Source organism: Prionailurus bengalensis, chromosome D2 (assembly GCF_016509475.1).
Source record: "Prionailurus bengalensis isolate Pbe53 chromosome D2, Fcat_Pben_1.1_paternal_pri, whole genome shotgun sequence".
Taxonomy (NCBI): Eukaryota; Metazoa; Chordata; class Mammalia; order Carnivora; family Felidae; genus Prionailurus; species Prionailurus bengalensis.
The window spans coordinates 61,925,659-61,949,389 of NC_057351.1; the positions used below are offsets into that span (position 1 = coordinate 61,925,659).

The following is a 23,731-nucleotide window of genomic DNA, read 5'->3' on the forward strand; positions in this document are numbered from 1 at the left end:
TCAAGTCCTTTCCTTGAGATTGAGAGAAAATCAAGCAAGAGTATTACTAAACTGAAACAGATGTAGAAGATAGAGAGCAGTGCCTACAATATACTATAATACATGTTCACTAAACATCTTAAGAATTAATGGAGGACCAAATGAATTGTATCTATGTGGGAAATATTGAAATCAATAAGAACTTAAAAAAAAACACAATCATTGCAATATGTTCTTTCTGTTTGAAATTGTGTTAACTCTAAGTTTATCTCTACCCACTTTCCCTAAGTCTCTTGAGAATTTAAGCTGAAACACTATCCTGGAGCTACTCAAGATACTGAGGGAATAAAGAACACTCAATTTTAAAAGATACTGAAATGAAACTTGGGTGGGATACATTAATTCCTTGCTCTTCTGACCTTTCTATATTTCTCTCTTTCTTCATTTAACTCTTTAACTTTCTTCTCATATTCTTTAAATTGTTTCCTCTCTTCTTCAGACCATACAGCATCAGGTTTTGCCATGAAAGCAGGTTGAGGAATCACCTGAAGATATAAAGGAAAGCATATACTGTGCCTCAAACATAAATATAGCAGTATAGTGAAGGTTCAGGGTTATCATTACAGTTTAATTTTTTTTAATGTTTATTCATTTTTGAAAGAGACAGGGCACAAGCAGGGGTGGGGCGGAGAGAGAGGGGGACACAGAATCTGAAGCAGACTCCAGGCTCTGAGCTGTCAGCACAGAGCCCAACATGGGGCTCCAACTCATCAACCGCGAGATCATGACCTGAGCCGAAGTCAGATGCTCAACCGACTGAGCCACCCAGGTGCCCCATCATTACAGCTTAAACAAAGAGCCCTGGGGTGCCTGGATGGCTCTGTTGGTTGAACATCTGATGCCTGATATTTAGCTATGGTCATGATCCCAGGGTCGTGGGATTGAGCCCCACATTGGGATCTGTGTTGAGCATGGAGCCTGCTTGGTATTCTCTCTCTCTCTCTCTCTCTCTCTCTCTCTCTCTCTCTCTGCCCCTCCCCTGCTTGAGTGCATGCATGCATGCATGCTCTCTCTCTCTCTAAAATTAAATTAAGTTAAATTAAATTAAGCCCCAAAGACTTTTAAAGAGATACAGTTCTTCACATTGGCAAGATGATGGCCTGACACTTTAATGAAAGGATATGAAAAAATGTTACAACTATTTTTCTGTGACATAAGCGAGAGTGGGCAATTTGGGATGTACACAGATTCTTAAGTGACAGGTTGAGAGGTACATGTTGATATCTTCATAGCTAGAACTGGATCTGAGCTCCAGGGACACCTATGGCAGGTATCAAATGGAATGTTTCTTGGTATATCCAGAGAATTATGGGTGCAGCGTTCACCCTGCTTTCTATAGAGATAAGAACCACTATGGTTGCCTGTTTTTGTTCTTTTGTTTGCTTTATGTCAGATGAGAAGGCAAGCCTGGGGTTTCAAATTTCTTATTTGCCTGATGTGGTTTGTTTATGAGGTACTGTATATTTGTAGCTGTAGAATTTCTAAGACTCAGGTTATTATAGACAAGAATGATCAGATTTAAGTAGCTCTCTCTACCCCATTCCACCTTCCATAAGAATGTCCAGAAATCTCACCATTCTCAAAATATCTTCCTTCTTGACTTCCAGAACTCCTCCCATCATGTCCATCAGGGCTCGGTGCCTTGTGTCAGGACCCTGGAAAAGAGCCAGGGTCAGGGAGGGCAGCTGAGACAAAGATCTGTCCCTCTGGTGGCACCAGAGGCAGCCTCCCACCCAGTGTTAGAATGACTGCATTTAGAACTGGGGAGGGTGGCAAGTGGCATGGAGGGAAGAGGAGAAGGAGGCCACGGAGATTCCAGTGACCTCTGACCATGTCAATTGCCTTGATATGTTTCTACAGTGGAGTACAAGTACGAGACTACTGAACCAAATTGGAACAAGAATCCCTAAAGGAAAGGGGGTCTTAGATATGTCTGAGCCAAACTGCCTACCCGTGTCAGAAGCCATTGCTCCATTTTACTGGTCACAGTAAATTGCGTTTTGTTTTTTTGCCATGGATTAACAAATCTGTGAGCTGTAATCTGAAAGAGAAAATGTAGTTTCCTGCTGTTATTCTTACAAAATTCAAAACAAACCTTCCTTCCACACATCAGGGAAGAGGTTAGAAGGTACCAAGAAGATAAAGGAACCATCCAGATTTCACAACCCATTTCCTATCTTGGAACAAAGATGAGATCTAGAATGAGAGGCTTGGGAGAATTGATTGCTCCTTCTCTATTAGCTCTCAAAGCTGTTCTCTGCCACTAAAGAGATTATAACAAGGATCTGATTTAGAGGAGGGGGCAGGAGGAGGGTTTGGAGAAGTGTCCTCTAAGCCAAACCCTGTAGGATGAGGTTCCTGAGAGACCAACAGCTTGGAGTATTCAAGGAGTCGTGGGAATGCAAATGTGGCTGAGATGATGCAAGTGAGATGCAAGTGTGGCTGTGAGCAAGATGGTGAGAACAGCTGAAGAAGGGGCTGGGGTGGGCAGACAGGAAGAGGCATGTTTCCTGAAGTGAAATGAGCAGCCACTGTGGGGTTTGAAGCAGGGGAAGGACATAAGTTTGGCTTGTAACAAGCTCACTCTCCTCACATAGAAGGGATTAAAGAAGAGGTTAATTATCCACATACAAAGACTGCCCACAGCAAGACCTTGGTGAGAGCGGCAGAGTAAAGTCCTTGCTATCATCATGCTCCAGGGTTTTTGATTACATGGTGAGGGTCTGGTTCTGGAAGAAATGATATCCTTAAACAAGTACAATGGACCTCAGAGGTAAGAATGTGTTCTGAAGGATAATAATTTGGGTTCAGACTGCAACTCTGTCATTTACTAGCTCTGCAACTGTGGTCAAACTACTTAAACTCTCTGTGCATCACTTTCCTCACCTGTAAAAAGGAGGTAATATTAATATCTACCATATAAGGTCTTATAATGAAAAATTAGTCTCAATCTATTTAGGGCACTTAGAATGGTATCTGGCTTTTAACAGGGGCTGTATAATGTTTGGTATTATTTCTAAGCAACACTATTACCTTTTTGTCCCAAAGTAATCAAGCTGTTTTCATATGGGCAAGGATTTTTTTTTTTTTTGGTATTTTCTAGCATTTCTTACTTTTTAGAAATAAAACATGGTTATATTTTAATTGTTTTCTTTAAGCATTTACTTGTAACAACCTGGGGCCAAACACCTTTTAAAAAGGCTGCCCAACCTTTTGGGATGAGCACTGGGTGTTGTATGGAAACCAATTTGACAATAAATTTCATATACTGAAAAAAAAAATTAAAAAAAAAAAAGAAGGCTGCCCAGTGAGCCCCGTTCCTCTGGTCAGTGCCTTAATGACTCAGATAATTCCTGGAGCTTCATCAGCCTTTCTCCCACAGCATGACCCAACCTTCTTTGGTACAGGTACCAGACCTACGCTGGGTTAGGAACCTCTTCCTAGGCAAATGTGGAATCAGGACTAAGAGATTCTAGTTGGGATCAGTTGTTTGCTTAAGTGGGGAGAAATAAAGTAGAAGCTGCTGGAGGAAGGTGAAATGCAGAGAGAAGTGAGCTAAGAGATAAAGAAAGGGTACTTCTTGACTCCCCTCAAAGTTCCAGCCTTTGGCCCCTGCTTCCTTCTAGGCTTGGTGTCCAAATATTCCCTAGATTCCATAGGATTCACAAAAGAAATTCTCATTATTGCTGAGGCAATGTCAACTGTTTTTTTTTTTTTTTCTTGTGACCAAGACTGCTACCTAATATAGTCACTTCCAGTAGTGTGCACAAGAAAATGAGTAACTAAGAGCATGGGGGAATGTTGTGAGAAAGAAGGGAAGGGATGACACAGGTAGTCAGTACCTCTTTGTTTTCCACAACAAGGGTTCTCTCTGGCTTCTCGCAATCATCAAATTCTGGTTGCCAGACCACTTCTTCTAAGTCCAGATCTAAAATAATTTCTTGAATTCTTACATTTCTTTCCTTCACACGTGCAATTTCAAACTCTTTTTGTTTATATGCAGCATCAAACTCATTGTTGAAAATAGTTTTCACCTTGTAAATGACATCCTGAAATAGCAATATGATACTGTGAACACATCACATTATATGGTAACATGATCTCGTTTTTACCTTCGCACCAAATCAATTTACAAACTCTCAGAAAGTTAATCATTCTTTTAAATTTTATTTATTAAAATTTTTAATGTTTTATTTATTTTTAACTTTTTTTTAAAATATGAAATTTATTGTCAAATTGGTTTCCATACAACTCCCAGTGCTCATCCCAACAGGTGCCCTCCTCAATGCCCATCACCTCCCTCCTACCCCCCATCAACCTTCAGTTTATTCTCAGCTTTTTTTTTTTGTTTTCAACGTTTATTTATTTTTTTGGGACAGAGAGAGACAGAGCATGAACGGGGGAGGGGCAGAGAGAGAGGGAGACACAGAATCGGAAGCAGGCTCCAGGCTCTGAGCCATCAGCCCAGAGCCCGACGCGGGGCTCGAACTCACGGACCGCGAGATCGTGACCTGGCTGAAGTCGACGCTTAACCGACTGCGCCACCCAGGCGCCCCTATTCTCAGCTTTTAATAGTCTCTTATGGTTTGACTCCCTCCCTCTCTAGCTTTTTTTTCCTTCCCCTCCCCCCATGGTCTTCTGTTAAGTTTCTCAGGATCCACATAAGAGTGAAAACATATGGTATCTGTCTTTCTCTGTTTTATTTATTTTTGAGAGAGACAGAGACAGAGACAGAATTCCAGCAGGGGAGGAGCAAAGAGAGAGGGAGACACAGAATCTGAAGCAGGCTCCAGGCTCCAAGCTGTCAGCACAGAGCCCAACTTGGGGCTCAAACCCATGAACCATGAGATCATCACCTGAGCCAAAATTGGATGCTCAACCAACTGAGCTACCCAGGTGCCCCAGTAAGTTAATCGTTTTAAAAGACGGTTTATATTAAGTCATTTCTTGGTTCAATAACCCACAGTGGCAGCGGTAGGATTAAGGCAGTGATATAACTGTTATACCACACTCTACTTCCTGAAATGTTAGCCGTAACTCAATGTGCAGGTACGCTGATAAATGCTCAAGTAGGCAATGGGTACTAGGAGACTCCGGGCTATTCTCTCAACTTTTGTGTATGTTCCAAAAAAAATCCATCCTAAAATGTTTAAAAAGCAATATGTGATATTTATATTGGGAAATGTCTCTTCTTTGAGACCTGGTTTGGGGGAGATGTGGTAAGGAAAGGATGGCCTATAGAGATTGTCTAAAGAATTTCCCAGAAAAGCACAACTGCACACAATATTCTTTCTCTGGATGGTCAGGTCATTCTAAGGCAGGAAGGGGAGCTAAGCTGGCTAGCTGGACCTTGGCAGTGGGTCCAACTGGATTACCCCCACCTCTGCTGGTGAGTAGAATGATGGTCAACTCAAAGTATCCTTTATTTTACCATCAGAGTTCAATCTGTATATCTATCCTACTGAAGATGAAACCATCAAAGCAGGTAGAAAAATGATCTTAACAGTTAAAACCAGAATTTCTCTTCGGCTGAAATTAACCTTCTTGTAGGAAAATGCCTTAACAAAACAGCAGAAAGGTGAGACACTGAAGGCACAGGTCAGCAGAAGCTGAGCAACAAAATACATAATGAAACAATTTTGGATATAAATGCACAGGAATTTCAGGGTTGGAGGAAGAGAAGAAAAAAAAAATAGGAAGAGAGAGCAGAGTACCATGGTAGGAGGCTGGAACTCAAACTGCAGATATGGCTGGAGGACTTTTAGGAATATGAATGGCCATTATTAAATTTCAAACTATCCACATTAGTGCAATCTCAGTCATCAAATTTTCAAAACCCTTTGGTTGGCATATACAGATGTGTTCTGAGACTGACTGGTTTGGTAGAAAGTAAAGAGTAGGAGCTTAGAGCTTGTGGGATGCTGTACTTTATCCCTGAGTTCCAGAAGAGAAGTTATGGAAATCTTAGGGAATAAATTGTGTTTCCCCAGGTTAAGAGGATATATAAATAAGCAATCACATCTTGATCTTACAAGGAGGTTCCAAAGGACATCTGAGTTACCTAGAAGATGGCATTCAAAGACCTATTTTACCTTTGAGATTACTGAAGTTCTAAGTAGAACAATGATTTGCTTGTGGTATCAGCCAGTGTGGAGTGTTCCTCAGAAAACTTGTTATCAGAGATCCCAGTCCAAATAGATGAAAGCAACACTTGTATACAAGTTCTGTCTGAAGAACATGGACACACGAGCCATCTGGATATTTCTCTATGTACTTTAAAGACATCATCTGATTGGCATTAGATTTCAATTTGAGCCTTTGCAAGACACCTCATGGGAAATTTTAGAGATTTTGGAGGATAAGGAAAAATTCACCTACTTTTAGTAATATAATTTGGTTGATTTTCTCCTCTCTGGAATGAAGTTCCAATTGGCCTGACAACAGAGAGGCATGTACCCCAAAATCAGTACTCAGACTGCCAAGCAGATAATTGGGCAAGTTGCTAGTTTTTACTGCCACATCTTCTTCCTCTTCTTCATCCTCCTCTTCACGATGCTTTTTAACCAAGGTAATTGCAGACTGAACCTCTACAATTTCCTTTCGTAGCTAAATATAGAAAAAGATGACACAGAAGTTATGCAATAACAAGAATTCTCGAAAGGGCAATTTTGTGACAACTTAATTTTTTTCAGTCATCTTAGATGTCAAATTGTCTTGCCAACAACTGAATTCAAAGTGTTGGGTAGATCCTGAAACTGATGCAGAAGAGGGTTAAGCCTTGGAAACTGATAAACTGTGGATAAGTCGAAAGAGTGAACACTGTCCTTGACAGTATGTAATATTTACATTTCTGACAGGATTACAGCTGTTTGTAAATACCTTGAGTCTTTCCTGACACCTAAACATTAAAAAATATACCTTTTATTCATGTTTACAAAGGAACTTATTCCCATAGGACTGGGGAGTGTAGTTTAAGAGGAATTAAGTATGCCTTAATTTTGTATTTCAGAAAAAGAATGGATGCAAGGTTCTGGCCCCATTACACTGACAGGGATGTGTGTTTTTAGTGGTCTGATAGAGATTGCTGCTTGAAAACAAAGAAACAAAAAGCTGGGATTGCTCTAGGAAAACCGTAATTCCACCAAAGTAGATACTATGCATCTTTGGACAATTACTTAAAAATATAATCCCATATGATAAGAGATGATAAAAAGAGCAGGGTAGATGAAGACAAGTTCTAACCAGAACAAGAACAAAACCCCAAATCTCATTGTTTAAAAGTATATCCTCCTATTTGAGAGCTAGCCAGTATTATATAGGATTATAGACTTCTTGACTTATTGTGTGGATTTAGCTCCTATATTTATTAAAATATATTCTACAAATTAACAGGGAATGAAAATATAAACAAGATATAAACTTATCTTAAATTGTATCTTAACTCAGATCCATATGGAGACCCTAAAATAAAACACATCACTTATATAAATACATATATATTTAAAATTGTACTTTAAGACACTCTGTTTCAATCTTCTTTTGCTGCAAAACTCTCTTTAATTCTTTCAACTCTTCATCCGTGCGTTCTTTCATTGGGAAGTTCTCAACCACGTAAGGCATGTGAAAGCACTTGAAAAAAAAAGGCAGGATAAATAAATTTATTTGTAGTATAATTGTATACACACAATTGGAGTGAGAGATGTTATCCCTGATTAAAATTAATTCATAGGTTATCATTCATGAGTGAAATTGACAGTGGAAACTTTCTTTAAAATAAGACAACACAGGGTGCCTGAGTGGCTTAGTCAGTTAAGTGGCCAACTCTTGATCTCAGGGTTCCTAAGACCCAGCTCCACATGGGGCTCTGTGCTGACAGCTCAGAGCCTGCTTCAAATTCTGTTTCTCCCTCTTGCGCTGTTCCTCCCCCGACTGTATTCTCTCTCTCTCTCTCTCTCAAAAAAAAAAATAAATAAGTGAATATTTTAAAAAATTTATTTATATTACATTAGTATTGGTGTAAACCTTGGGTAGAAATACTGTACTTCAATGAAGGATTTATTTCTAGAGCAGTGATTCTCAACCAGGAGTGATTTCACTTGCTCTGCCCCCCTCCTCCCCAGCCCCCCAGGGACATTTGGCAATGTCTGGAGCTATATTTGATTTTCACTAGTGGGAGTTTTGGATGCTACTGGGGCCTAGTAGATAGAGGTCAAAACATCCTACAATCCATAGGACAGCCTCTACACCACAGAATTAACCAGCCCCAAATGTGCCACTCTTGGGAAACCCTGTTTAAGAGCAATACTCAACCACAAATATGTAGGGTGACCATATATTTCATTACCCAAATTGGGGGGGCATATTTGAAATGAGAAGGGTGCTCTTAATAGTTACTCTAGGACCACAGGGATAAACTGGGACTTTTGGTCACCTTACATGAAGAGGAACATTGTGTTGGGAGGAATCTCAGTGAAAAAGCATAAAAACCAGACATTTAGAGGGCACAGGTAGAACTGTGGACCGTACTGTGTCTAGTTTTCCATCTGTGTGGAATGTGAATGAAGCGGCTTTTTGGAACAGATAGATAATAAGACTGGATGCAGGTAGTTCATAGAGGAAAGAGAGAAAATCTTCAGAGCTGCTGGCTTGGAGGGGCACAGGGACTGAACAGGGAGGGAAGAACGAGACAAGAGAAAGTGGTACATCCAGGTGGAATCTGGAAGGGCAAGGCATGCTCTGAATGCTTTTGTATGTATGCATTTTCTTAAAATTATTTAAAAGTTTTTTCTGCCATGAGACTCTCAATGAAAATTCTCATCGGCTAAGGTATTGTACCTGGAGTTCTATCTGTTACCTTAAGAGCTCGACCTTTCACAGCCATCGCATTCCAGCATTCTTCTTTAATAAGTTCAGCCAAATAGGCCTTGGCTAGGTTATGCATCTCTGCATCCTTTCTTATCTTGAAGAACATAAGTGAAGGGGAAACAATACACATGAAAACGTGGCCTCTTGAAAAAATAATCTGAATTGTAAATTCACTAATCAGCTGTGGCTGCACATTTAGTGGTAGTGTGGGATCTTCTTTCCCCAATGTTCTGGGTTGCCCTGTGTTCAGATGTCCTTTGGGAGGAACACTTTCCTGTCTCAACAACATTTCCTAGAGTTTAGTCTGGAGGCTTGGGATTCCCTTCCTTGAGGACCAGGGTGTCAACACAAACACCTCTAAAGGCAGGTAGGTCCTAAACGTGAGCCAGGGAGGTGTGAGGACACATGTATGGCCATGGTGGACTGCAGAACTAAAGTGCACACTGGCGGGTTGGTACAGAGCTGGAAAGCAAACCCACTGTGCCAAGTGTTCCTGTTTTATTAGAGAAGCTTGAAAATGTGTATTTAAAAAATTTTTTTAAATGTTTATTTATTTTTAAGAGAGAGAGCGTGTGTGGGAGGGGCAGAGAGAGAGGGAGACACAGAATGCGAAGCAGGCCCCAGGCTCTGAGCTGTCCGCACAGAGCCCAACATGGGGCTTGAACCCACAAACAGAACCATGAGATCACGACCTGAGCCGAAGTCGGATGCCCAACTAAACCACCCAGGCACCCCGAAAATGTGTATTTGTAATGAAACTACCAGATATCTAAATGTTGCCTTACTTCTTTTCAATGCATATCTGAAGTGCCAGTTTGTGACCTTTGTCTTGGGGTCACTTAATTCTTCTAATTTTTATATCCACAATAAATAAATGCTCCATGGGGCGCCTAGGTGGCTCAGTTGGTTGAGCATCTGACTTAGGCTCAGGTCATGATCTTGCAGTCTGTGAATTCGAGCCCTGTGTCGGGCTCTGTGCTGACAGCTCAGAGCTTGGAACTTGCTTCGGATTCTGTGTCTCCCTCTCTCTCTGCCCCTCCCCCACTCATGCTCTATCTCTCTCTCTGTCAAAAATAAATAAACATTAAAAAAATTAAAAAAAAATAAATGCTCCATTTCTCTTGGGGATCATATGCTTGACCTTTTCTCATTTAGAAACATACACTATCTCAATTAGTTTTATCTGCTTAAGTCAGCCAACTGCTTAACACATAAGTGGTTAAGTATTCTTGTTTTAATGGAGCTTGCTAAAAGATCTAACATGAAAGTGAGGACCAACAATATTTGGTCCTTAGGATCCTCTTCAGAACCTCTTTTGCATTTCGCTGTGTTGGCAGAATTATCAGCAAACTAGCTAAGAATATATCTCCCAGATTAGAAGATGTCTTGTTTATTCATTTGTGTTTATTTTATTCATTGTGTGATCAAAGGCTTTGTTTAATTTGTATTTTACTTCTTTTTTTATCCACTGAGTTAATGGCTAATACAGTTTTAAATTATTTTTTCCTTAAATGAACAGCTGTTTTGGCCTATCAGTTGTCAGAACCTGCCTGATTCCCAGCCCACCCAGCCCTCTCCTCTCTACTGCTGAGGCTATTTGATCAACCCCTCCAGATTGTGTTCAGGTTGTCATTATTGGGCTTTGGTCTTTTCCCTATTGTTGAGATCCTAGCCGAGGCTAACTAATCACCTGTTCCCTTTAGGACTGGGATCCCTGACAGGTAGGTAGCACTAACTCTTTCCAGGGACTAGTATTCTGTTCCCAAATGTGCTGAAGGCCACCTGGGTTTAGGGTGTCATCTGCTAACACTGTTCTGTGCTGGACCATCTGGTTCCACTATTACATCTAATGTGGGGCCAATCTTTCTTCCAAGCCCAGAGCTAAAAAAATAAAATAAAATAAAAAATAAAAAAAAAATAAAGGTAATAATATTGGGGAAACGAGTGTGTGAAGAGCCATTCTCTGCACCAAAGACTGCCTCAAAGGAGCAAAGAGGCTTCTGGAGAAATATGTAGGAATTTGATAAGCAGCAAGGAGCATCTGGACAGAGGCATGGGGTGGGGGGTAATCAGGGTGGGCTCATCAGTGATCTGCAGGTCAGCAGGCCAGAGGGGCAGGTTTGTGGGGCTGAGTGGTCCCACATTAGCTTGGAGAGAGAACCAACAATGAAGACAGGGCTAGGCACCTGACCCAGATGCACTACGGAGAGGTCAAGTGATTCTAGGTCCAAATCCTTAGTTTCCTCAAGTCAGGAAAACCAAAAACCTACCTTTTTTTGGATGGTTGCAACAATCAAAATAAATAACATTCAAAAAGCCCCTAAGCTGGTGTCTATTTGCTATAATAAGAAAATGGGATGATTTCTAACAGCTTTCTGTTGAGTGTAAGAAAAGCCAAATTCTTTACAATGATGTACAAGGTCTTCAGAGCCGGTCTCTGCCCCCACCTCATTTCAAGAAGCTCTCTCCTTCCCCTGTGCTACTGCCTTTCTGGCCATGGTGTTTCTGGAGTAATCCAAGCCATTTCTGCCTCAGGACCTCTGTTCATGCTGCCTCCTTCGCCTGATATTCTCTTTCCCCAGCTCCTTGCATAGCTAGCTCCTTCTCTCCTTTTCATTCCCTTTAAAATGGTCTTCTTTGACCGCAGAAGTAGATGCCCCATATCTATCACAGAATTCAGTTTGTTTCCATCATACAATATAGAGAGATTTGTGTATGGTCGGTCTTCTCCACTAGATTAGTGCCATGTGGGCAGGACCTATATTTCATAGGCATTGTATTCCTGGCACTGACAATAGTGCCTGGCACATAACAGGTGTTCAATAAATGTTGCAGAATGAATGGATGGATGGATGGATGAATTTTACCTCCTTGAGTCAGTCTGTGAGGTCCTCTTGGTACTGATTCTGTTATTCAATATATTTCCTCTCATTCTCAGCCTTATATCATTCACTAATTTGACAAATATGCCTCATTTCTGTATCTTTACCCCAGTCATTAACTTATTTAACAGGAAAGGGTCCTAGAGCACATCACTGGAGACCTCCCTCCTACAGGCATCAAATTATCAGCCTCTTTTTGATATAGTTGTTTAACCAACTATAATCCACTCAAATGTCCTTATATCCAGCAATATTTCCTTCTCTTCTTTAGGAAAAAAATGTTTTTTATACTTGCACACTCAAAAAGTTAAATGTACTGTGCAGGTTGAGAAAGAGGTAGCTTAAGAACATTCTGTGCAGGGGCACCTGGGTGACTCAGTCAGTTGAGTGTCCAACTCTTGATTTCAGCTCAGGTCATGATCTCATAGTTTGTGGGATTAAGCCTCACGTTGGGCTCCACGCTGACAGGGCAGGATCTGCTTGGGATTCTCTCTCTCCCTCTTTCTTTCTCTGTCCCTCCCTCACTCGTGTTAGCTTGCTTGTCTCTCTCTCTTTCAAAATAAATAAAAACTTAAAAAAAAGAGAACATTCTGTGTAAAACACAATTAGGACTTTTACCTAAAATAAAACCCTTATGAGTAAACAATGTAATGTGACACAAAGAGATGCAAAGGCTGTATTAATAGAAGTATAGTATCTAGAAAAATGGAGGTTTCATTTTATGCTTTTCTGTAAACTGGACAGATAATAACTGGAATTCTTTTGTGGATGCCATACTCAAATATAATGAAATCATAGGGGAAAATGTATGACATATGATGAAGCTATTGAAACTACATTATATGATGGTCATAGGAGCTGGGACAGCTAGCTTAGACAAGATACAGAGGGAACATGGTAAGTGCTAATCTTCTCTGTTTTCAGAGTGGCCATTGAATAGATGATGCTTAAAGGTTAGAAGAATCAGTGAATAAAGGGAGAAGGATTCCAACTCCTGTCAAGAAATGGCTTACTAATCCAGAAGGTCCAAAGTTGGCATAGGTGGCCGAGAGGATTTCAAAAAACGTTCAAGCATATGGTGGGAGATGGTTGGAATGGATGTCAGGAAAAGAGGGACATACATCAGATGTGTGGCTGGCCCAGTCACCCCTTTCCCCTAACTCCCAAATTTAATAATTCTCTGACTCGTCGCACTTATACCTACTAGGTTTGCTTTCTTTGCATTGTGCTGGGGAAATTTTTGTTTTGTTCACATTATCCTAGAAAAGTTCTCCTTCACATTTTCTTTTTTACTTCTTTCATTATGTTTCTTTATGGTGCTTAATTCAGATTTTTCCATACCTTTGCCACTTCTTCCTCATTTTCGTTGTGAAGCCTTTCCAGCTCTTCAAGATCCAGGCTAAATTCCTTTTGCTCTAATTTTGCGATATTGTCTATTGCTTCATTTTCTTCCATCATAGTCAGAACCTGAATTTTCAGATAAGAAAGAATGGTGACAAGAATTAAACTTTATAGCCATGCTTTTCAGAGTCTCTTCAGACAGCAGTCAGTAAAAAAAAGAGAGGTCTTGTTTATCTAAATGTAACTATTGAGTAAAGCATTAGGTTATGGGCTTATTGTAGCCATTTAAGTTTTCAGCTTTAACCCTCATTCATCTAAAAACGACAACAAAAATGTGTACATTCATCACTTCATTGAAAGAAATTAAAGAATTATTGATATTTAGGTGTGCTGATGGTATTGTGATCATGTGTTTTAAGAGTTCTAATCTTTTAGAGGTACCTACTTAAATAATTAAATGATATAATATCTGGGATTTACTTCAAAATGATCAGGAAAGGGCACCTGGGTGGGTCAGTTGGTTGAGCCTCCAAATTTGGCTCAGGTCATAATCTCATGATTCGTGAGTTCAAGCCCCGCATCAAGCTTGCTGTCAGTGCAGAGCCTGCTTTGAATCCTCTGTTCCCCTTTCTCTCTGCCGCTCCCCTGCTCACATTCTCAAAATGAAGCTCAAAAATGAATCCTAAAAATTAATAAACATTTAAAAAATGATCAGGAGAGGGGATAGTGGCTGAGGATATAGATGAAACAATATTGGCCAATGGATTTATTATTTTATTATTCTCTCTCCTTTTATATTATATTTGAACATTTCCAAAATAAAAATTATGTTTAGAAGTTTATAACTTCAGGGAAGGCTGGGTGGTTCAGTCAGTTAAGTGCGTGATCTTTATTTTGGCTCAGGTCATGATCTCAGGGATCATGGGTTTGAGCCCTGCGTCAGGCTCTTTGCTGACAGCATAGAGCCTGGTTGGGATTCTCTTCTTCTCTCTCTGCTTGTGTTCTTTTTCTCTCTTTCTCCAAATAAACATAAAAACAATTTTTTTCTAATTAAAAAAGTTTATAACTTCAGAAAATTCAGGGCCAAAGGACACATACTGCAACACGGATGATAAAGTATTAATATCTTCAATATATTAAAAGCTCTTACAAGTCAACAACAAAAAAAAATCAGAAAATATAATAGAAAAATTGATGACCTCAATTTCAAAATAGTTGACTGAGAATGGAGTTTACAATCATCCTTCCCCACCTCAATCCATAAAATAAAGAGAAAAGAAGTGTATGATAAATAGATAAATCCACTACTAAAATTAAGACAGAAAAAAAGAATCTTTCAGTGGCCCAGAAACTGTAACTTCTGAAAGATGAAAATCAGATGGATCTAAATGATACATGATAGCCCCAAGTGTCCACAAGACAATATTTAACAACATGTAGAAGGTACACCAGATATAGGAGCATGCAGTAACCTGGAAGTAACTGGCTGCGTGACTGGCTGGGGGGACTACATCAGAAACAGGCAGTGGATAGAACCTGCATGTATATGTACCACCACTTGATAAAACTCCTGGGGGCCCAGCAGTAGTACCAGGGGTGTTTACCACCAGGCAGAGAAAAATGAAATGAATATCTGAATGGGAGAAATAGGGCAATGACAAGGAGTCTGTCAGTGGCTAGAAGGAATTAGAGAACATCTCCCCCTGCCACAAGACAGGTGGCCAAGACATCTACCAACACCACCCATCCCTTCTCATTCTACTGAAAACAGAGCAATATACTTACTTAAGTCAGATCTCCTACACATCTTCCCAAGCGGGTTCAACTCGCAGAGTGAATTACAATGGGGCATGTCAACTTTAAAGATGAGCATGGAATAATAAAAATAATAATACATCACCAATATTTGGGGAACAACAAGACCATTGAAGAGAGACAATAAATTCAATAAACAGAAGACTTGTTACACAAAGAAAGGGAGTTAATTAAGCAAAAGTAGAATTTACAGTAACTAGATACAAAATGTTGTATATCATAAAAAGTATCAAGAGATTATAAAACTTAAAAACGTTGGTCTTTTAAGTTTGATCTTTGAAACAAAAATAATTCAATAGATGGGCTGAATAGCAAGATGGACAGCTGAAGATAATCAGTGATCTGCAAGAATCAGTTAAGAATTCTCCTGGGGTGTAACCAAACAAAATAAAGAGACAGAAAATGTGAAAGAAAAGTGAAGACACTGTACGATATATCTAGAAGGAGCTACAACTAACATGACTTCAGAAGAGGGGAGAATAAAGAGAATGGGGGCCATAGCGTTTAAAGAAATAACAAGGGAGAATTTTCAAAAACACAGTACAGCATGAATACTCAACTCTGAAAGGGCCTAACAAGTGTTGACCAGAAATGTGAAACTTAAGAACCAAATCTGAAACATTTCCAAAGGGGAAAAAAATATCATGAAATAGAAGAATCAGTCTTAGATTAGCAACACTGGATGCAAGAATACAATGCATCAACAGCTTTGAATCAAATGTTTGAGGGGAAGAAAAACCTTGAACCTCTAACTCTGTACCATCAAATCATCATTCAAGTGAGAGGTTAAAATAGTCATTTATAGACAGAGGCTCAGAAAGTTCACCAATACCCACACCGCTGAAAGGATTATTAAGGATGTACTAATGCTAGAGGAAGGTGGGTAGAAAGACTTAAGTCTAAAGAAGATTTACATGTTTTTTTAGGAGTTTTTAAAACTAGCAAATTAGAGCTATAATTCCAAATTATATCATTGAGAGAAGGTGAGGGAAACAGAGGGAGCTGGAAAAGTAAGACACAACAACAACAAAAACACACTGAGGGTGTTGTCTTATCTGCGGGATGGATAAACCAGAGCTAAACCAGAGATAAACCGGATAAACCAGAGCTAAACTAAACCAGAGCTTCTCCAATTTTAATGTGCCTATGAATCACCTGTTAAAGAACAGATTCTGATTCAGCACATATGGGCTGGGGTTAAGATTCCAGGTGATGTCAGTCAGTGCTGGTGTGCTCTTCCACTGACTATGAAGACACCAGGAGAGGTGGAAAGACAGAAGGCCAAGCATGTGGGTTATAATTTTTAAAACAGAAATAGAATTATGACTCCCAAAATAGTAAAGAAAAATAGAACAATAATAAAAAAAAATGGATGAGCAACCCAAGAAGATAGGAAAGTAGGAAAAAGAAATAAGTTGAAAATATGTTAAATAGAAAGCAAAAAATAAAATAGCAAAAATAATTTAAAAAAATTTTTTTCAACGTTTATTATTTATTTTTGGGACAGAGAGAGACAGAGCATGAATGGGGGAGGGGCAGAGAGAGAGGGAGACACAGAATCGGAAACAGGCTCCAGGCTCTGAGCCATCAGCCCAGAGCCTGACGCGGGGCTCGAACTCACGGACCGCGAGATTGTGACCTGGCTGAAGTCGGACGCCCAAATGACTGCGCCACCCAGGCGCCCCAAAAATAATTTTAAATATATCAATAATCATAATAAATGGGGCTAATCTCACCTATTAAAAAGTTTAGATGGAATTTACAAAAAATAATCCAGCTGTATACTGATTGGCAGACAAAAGAAAGTTGGAAATAAAGGACTGGAAAAAGATATATATATATATATATATATATATATATATACACACATATATATATACACATATATATATACACACACACACATATATACGTGTATATATATATACGTATACATATATGTGTATATATATACATATATATACATGTGTATATATATATATATATACACATATATATGTAAGTGCTAAAAAAAAATACCAAGAAAATGGGAATATAAGAAACAAAATGTAGAGTAAGAACATTAAAAGAGAAAAAGATATTTCATATGGACAAAAGGAATAATTTATTGAGGAGATCTAATATTGATAGAAACAGAGGGATAAATTGACAAATTGCTAATCATAACCTAGATAACAACATCTCAAATAGCAAAAATGTAAATACAGATATGAAGAACTTGACACAATTCGATTGATCTAACAGGAATTTAAAGAACACTATACCTCCCCCTACTGTCTTCCCCCACCAAAAAAGACCCAGAGAATAAAATATTCTTTACAAACACACATAGAAAGGTAAAAAAAGTGACTGGATACAAGGCTACAAAGACAATCTCAACAAGATTTGTTCACCGATCACAGTGAAATAAATTTCAATATTAGCAAAAAAAAAAAAACCATATACAAAACAATCTATAATATACAAGGCAATCTGAAAATTGAAAACAGGCAAATGCATACACTCCTTTAAGAAATCCTTTGGTTGATGTGTTCAAAATGGAATTATAAATGTTTACAACTAAGGAACAATGAGAAAATTACTTATCAAAACCAGTGTAATATAGTCCAAGTGGTACTGAGAGGTATATTTACAGCCTTTCAGGCACATTGGAAAACAATAGGAAATAAACCAAGTTTTCAACTCAAAAAAGTGACAAAATGAGGACAAATAACCCTGAAGGAAGTAGGGAAGAACAAATAAAATTCTAAATTGCTAAAACCCTAAACTGGTCAAATATATAGATATAAAATTATATATATGGTTCTCTTATAATAATAGTCAAGTCAATAAAAACTGTACCATATTAATAAAATAGAAACACTTATAAAGTGTGATCAAGAAAAAAGATCAAAGGCATAAATATACAATTAGGAATAAAGAAAAGACTTGAAATTAGACTATTCTACAAATATATCTTATATATTTTAAAATCTAGATGGGGGGGCGCCTGGGTGGCGCAGTTGGTTAAGCGTCCGACTTCAGCCAGGTCACGATCTCACGGTGCGTGAGTTCAAGCCCCACGTCAGGCTCTGGGCTGATGGCTCGGAGCCTGGAGCCTGCTTCCGATTCTGTGTCTCCCTCTCTCTCTGCCCCTCCCCCGTTCATGCTGTCTCTCTCTGTCTTAAAAATAAATAAACGTTGAAAAAAAAAATTAAAAAAAAATCTAGATGGGATGAACAATTTTCTAAGAAACTATAATTTATCAAATCTATACTTGAAATAGAAAACCTGATAAGACTAATGACTGTAGAAAAACTTGAAACAAAGAATCAACTCTCATAACAAATCAGGCCCAGATGGTTTTATATGTGTGTGAATTTTTTGTTTCTCTTCTAATCAAAACTTAAAGGAGAATCCCACTTTATACAAACTGTTCCAGAGCATGGAAAAAAAGTAGAAAACTACTCAAATCACTTTATAAGGCTAGTATAACCCTGATACAATAATTAGACAAAGAAAGTATAAGAAAACAATATTATTTATGGATAAAGATACAAAAATCCTAAATGAAATATTAGCAAATGGAATCTGGTGTACTACTTAAACTCTATTAGAGGAACTACCAATATCTATCAGAGGAACACAAGTGTTTGATAAACTTCACAATAAAATTCACAAAAACTCATAGGTAACAAGGGATAGAAAGGAATTTCTTTAACTTGTGAAAAAGGATATCTAACAGACGCTGAGACAAATATCATACTGAAAAGTTAGAACCTTTCCTGTTGAGGTCAGGAAGAAGACAAGCATGTCTACTCCTATGACCGCTATTATATTAGAAGCCCTTAACATAAGACAAGAAAAAGAAATGAAATGGGGTGCCTGGGTGGCTCAGTCGGTTGAGCGACTGACTTTGACCCAGATCATGATCTCACACTCATGGGTTCCAGCCCCGCATTGGGCTCTGTGCTAACAGCTCAGAGCCTGGAGCCTTGCTTCGGATTCTGTGTCTCCCTCTCTCTCTGCCCCTCCCCCACTCGCTCGTGCACATGCGCGCTCTCTCTCTCAAAAATAAATAAACATAATAATAATAAAAAAAGTAATGAAGTATAAAAATTGATGAGACATGATTTTCAGAAGATATGATCATTTACCTAGACAGTCCAAGAGAGTCAACTGACAAAAAGGATAACTAAAAAGAGAATTCAGCAACATGATCAGATATAAAAGATAAAATCAGTAACATTCATATATACTAGTAGTAACAAATTAGAAATTGTAATAGAAAAATATTCCATTCACAAAAGTTTTAAAAAACCTATAAAATATCTAAGATGAATGTAATGAGAAGATTATACAGTCATTTTTATACTATAACTTCACTGAACAAACTAGATTAAAAAATGTTTCTTTTAATGTTTATTTATTTTTGAGAGAGAAACAGCATGAACAGGCGAGAGGCAGAGAGAGAGAGGGAGACACAGAATCCGAAGCAGACTCCAGGCTCCCAGCTATTAGCACAGAGCCTGACGTGAGGCTTGAATCCACGAACTGCAAGATAATGACCTGAGCCGAAGTCGGACCCTCAACTGACTGAGCCACCCAGGCGCCCCATGAACAAACTGGATTTTAAAACAAAGACTGCAACAAGAGATGAAGAAGGCCAGAGGGTAGGGAGATATTTTTGCTTTTGGAGAGAGGACAGAGACAGGTGGGGAGAGTACAGGCAAAGCACTCCCCCAGAAAGCAGCTGGAGAGAAAGAGAGTGGAAACACCCACAAGAGACTGAACGAGAAAGGTAAAAGGGGAGAAAGGAGAAAAGGGAAAGAAAGGAGAGGGCTTAAATATCAACAAGACTCTACAAACAGGGGAGTGCAGAGTCTGAAACTCTACAGCTTGATACGTGGTGGAGCTCTGGTGGGAAGGGTGAATCCCCAGGAGCAGACGGTGAGGTCTGAGGGTCCTTGGGTCACATAGGGAGAGGCGGTTCCCTGCTGGGAGGACATTGGTAAAGGCTGTACGGCCTCCCCACAGGCAAAGGTCCCAGTGGACCCCAGAGAACAGCTACATTAGCTGGTGTTGGAACAGGGACGTTAAGGGTGAAGCCTAGCACTGGATGTGTGTTGTGATTTACCATAATCCCTGAAATGCTGCTGCTACATGATTGCATAAACTTTTTCTGCGGCGGGCTGGCACCCGGCTGCAGTCTCTGGGCATCTGCAGCAGCACAGTCACACAAACGTACCATTGCTGGATGAGAACCTCCTCCAGAGGGTCTCAGTGGGTCAAAGCTGCAGGGCCCTCAGTAGTGAGGGGTTTGGAAACACAGCCCCACCTGAGATAAAACTCATGAGGGAGGTATCACCTGGCAGGCTGACAGCTTAGTTATGGACTTTGTAGAAGTCGGGAGGGGACAGAAGCTGGAGGCAAAGGTGGGGTGCTTGACTGCCCCTTGGTGAGAGCACAGAGTCCTAATACTAGAGACTGGGTAGCTGGGTGACACCATTTTCACCCCTCCCACACATGCACATACATGCGTACATACGCCACAACGATGCACCCAAGTAAACTAAGCAGTGCCATCTAGTGGAGAACGGAGCCATTACACCAAGCCCCAGACGACTGGGCCAACTGTGCTCTTGAGGAACACTGCAAGTTTCTCCGCCTGCTTAGTTTACAGACTATAAAGTGCTTCACAGCTTGACTTCTAGGGGAAATTGGTTATCACTTCAATTGTATTTCATTCTGTTCACTGGCCCATCTATTCAATTTTTTTCTTTTTCTTTTCATATTCTTGAATACAGAAGGAAAAAATTTATTTTTATTTTCCATTCTTATAAAAAAGATTTTTCTTTAATTTTATTCTATATATTTTTACTTTTTGGAAATTTTTTAAATTCTATTTTATTTTCATCATTTCATTTTACTCTATTGTATTCACTTCTTTAATTTTCAAATGTTTTCCTTTTTTTTTTCTTTTCTTTTCTTTCCCTTTTTCCTCCATTCTATCAAGCTTCTTTCAACAACCAGACCAAAACACACCTAAATGTCCTTTGACATTTTAGTGTTGTTTTTAATTTTTAATTAATTAATTTGTTTTTATTAATTATTCCTTCAAAATGATTAAACAAAGGAATTCACCACAAAAGAAAGAACAGGAAGAAAATGACAACCAGGGACTTAACCAACACAGATACAAGCAAGATGTCTGAGCCAGAATTTAGAATCATGATAATAAGAATACTAGCTGGGGTTGAAAAAAGCGTAGAATCCCTTTCTGTGGAGATTTAAAAAAGGAAAATCTAGTCAGGACGAAATTAAAAACGCTATAACTGAGATGCAATCTTGAATGGATGCCCCAGTGGCAATGATGGATAAGCAGACCAATGAATCAGCGATATAGAGGCCAAACTTACGGAGAATGATGAAGCAGAACAAAAGAGGGAAACTAAGGCAAAAGAGCATGATAAAAGAATTAGAGAACTCAGTGACTCATTAAAAAGGAATAACCTCTGAATCATAGGGGTCCCAGAAGATGAAGAGAGAGAAATTGGGGTAGAAAGGTTATGTGAACAAATCATAGCAGAAAACTTTCCTAACCTGGGGAAAGACACAGAAATCAAAGTCCAGGAAGCACAGAGAACTCCCACTAAATTCAACAAAAACCAACCATCAACAAGGCATATCATAGTCAAATTCACAAAATACTCAGGTAAGGAAAGAATTATGAAAGCAGCAAGGGAAAAGAGGTCCTTAACCTACAAGGGAAGACAGATCAGGTTCACAGCAGACCTATCCACAGAAACTTGGCAGGCCAGAAAGGAGTGGCAGGATATATTCAATGTGCTGAATCAGAAAAATATGCAGCCAAGATTCTCTATCCAGCAAGGCTGTCATTCAAAATAGAAAGACAGACAAACAGTTTCCCAAACAAAAACTAAAGGAGTTTGTGACTAAACCAGCCCTGCAAGAAATTTTAAGGAGGACTCTCTGAGGGGAGAAAAGATGAAACAAAACAAAACAGACCCAAAACAACAAAGACCAGAGAGCACCACCAGAAACTCCAACACTACAGGCAAAACAATGGCAATAAATTCATATCTTCCAGTACTCACTCTAAATGTCAATGACCAAACACTCCAATCAAAAGACACAGGGTAATAGAATGGATAAGAAAATAAGATCCATCTATATGCTGTTTACAAGAGAACCATTTTAGACCTAAAGACACCTTTAGATTGAAAGTAAGGGGATGGAGAAACATCTATCATACTAATGTTCACCAAAAGAAAGCCAGAGTAGCCATAATTATATAAGACAATCTAGATTTTAAAATAAAGACTGTAACAAGAGATGAAGAAGGGCATTATATCATAATTAAGGGGTCTATCCATCAAGAAGATCTAACAATTGTAAACATTTATGCTCCAAATGTGAAAACACCCAAATATATAAATCCATTAATCACAAACATACAGAAATTCATTGATAATAATACCATAATAGTAGGGGACTTCAACACCCCACTCACAGCAATGGACAGATATCTAAATAGAAACTCAAAAAGGAAACAATGGCTTTGAAGGACACACTGGACCGGATGCACTTAACATATATATTCAGAACACTTCATCTTAAAGCAGCAGAATACATATATCTTCTCGAGTGTAAATGGAACATTCTCCAAAATAGACCACTGAGACACAAATCAGCCCTCAACAGGTACAAAAATATTAAGATCATACCATGCATATTTTCAGACCACAATGCTATGAAACAAAATCAACCACAAGAAAAAAATTGGAAAGACAACAAAAACTTGGAGAGTAAAGAACATACTAAGGAATCAATGGGCTAACCAAGAAGTTAAAGAGGAAATTAAAAAGTACATGGAAGCCAATGAAAATAATACCACCACAGTCCAAAACCTCCAGAATGCAGCAAAGGCAGTCATACGAGGGAAGTATATAGCAATCCAGGCCTTCCTAAAGAAGGAAGAAAGGTCTCAGATACACAACCTAACCTTACACCTTAAAGAACTGGAAAAAGAACAGCAAATAAAACCCCAAGTCAGCAGAAGATGGGAAGTAATAAAGATTAGAGCAGAAATGAATGCTATCGAAATCAAAAAACCAGTAGAACATATCAATGAAACCAGGAGCTAGTTCTTTGAAATAATTAAAAAAATTGATAAACCCCTAGCCAGTTTGATCAAAAAGAAAAAGAAAGGACCCAAATAAATAAAATCAAGAATGAAAGAGGAGAGATCACAACCAACACTGCAGAAATAAAAACAATAATAAGAGAATATTATGAGCAATTATATGCCAATAAATTGGACAATCTGGAAGAAATGGACAAATTCCTAGAAACATATAAACTACCAAAACTGAAACAGGAAGAAATAGAAAATTTGAACAGACCCATAACCAGTAAAGAAATCAAATTAGTAATCAAAAACCTCCCAAAACACAAGAGTACAGGGCTGGATGGCTTTCCAGAGGAATTCTATCATTTAAGAAGACTATTAGCCTTCAATAGTCAATAGTATAAGTTAGTAAATAGTAAAAGAATACTATTTTTTGAAGCTGTTCCAAAAAAACAGAAATGGAAGGAAAACTCCCAAACTCATTCTATAAAACTAACATTACCTTGACTCCAAAACCAGACAAAGACACTACTAAAAAGGGAGAACTACAGACCAATTTCCCTGATGAACATGCATGCAAAAATCCTCAACAAGATATTAGCCAACCGGATCCAACAATACATTAAAAAAATTATTCACCATGACCAAGCAGGATTTA

General features: G+C 38.8%; 1 protein-coding gene across 1 annotated transcript in view; it reads right to left on the reverse strand.

Moving 5' to 3' along the window:
• The window catches only part of CFAP43 (cilia and flagella associated protein 43), a 119,922-nt gene that overhangs the window by 27,192 nt on the left and 68,999 nt on the right, over nucleotides 1-23,731 (reverse strand). The window contains exons 20-27 of the mRNA XM_043597450.1: nucleotides 13,128-13,253; nucleotides 8,894-8,998; nucleotides 7,552-7,668; nucleotides 6,418-6,645; nucleotides 3,882-4,088; nucleotides 1,991-2,080; nucleotides 1,614-1,694; nucleotides 399-524 (exon numbers count right to left, since the gene is read on the reverse strand). Coding sequence (XP_043453385.1) covers nucleotides 399-524; nucleotides 1,614-1,694; nucleotides 1,991-2,080; nucleotides 3,882-4,088; nucleotides 6,418-6,645; nucleotides 7,552-7,668; nucleotides 8,894-8,998; nucleotides 13,128-13,253 — 1,080 coding nt within the window. The remainder of the gene's footprint in view (nucleotides 1-398; nucleotides 525-1,613; nucleotides 1,695-1,990; nucleotides 2,081-3,881; nucleotides 4,089-6,417; nucleotides 6,646-7,551; nucleotides 7,669-8,893; nucleotides 8,999-13,127; nucleotides 13,254-23,731) is intronic.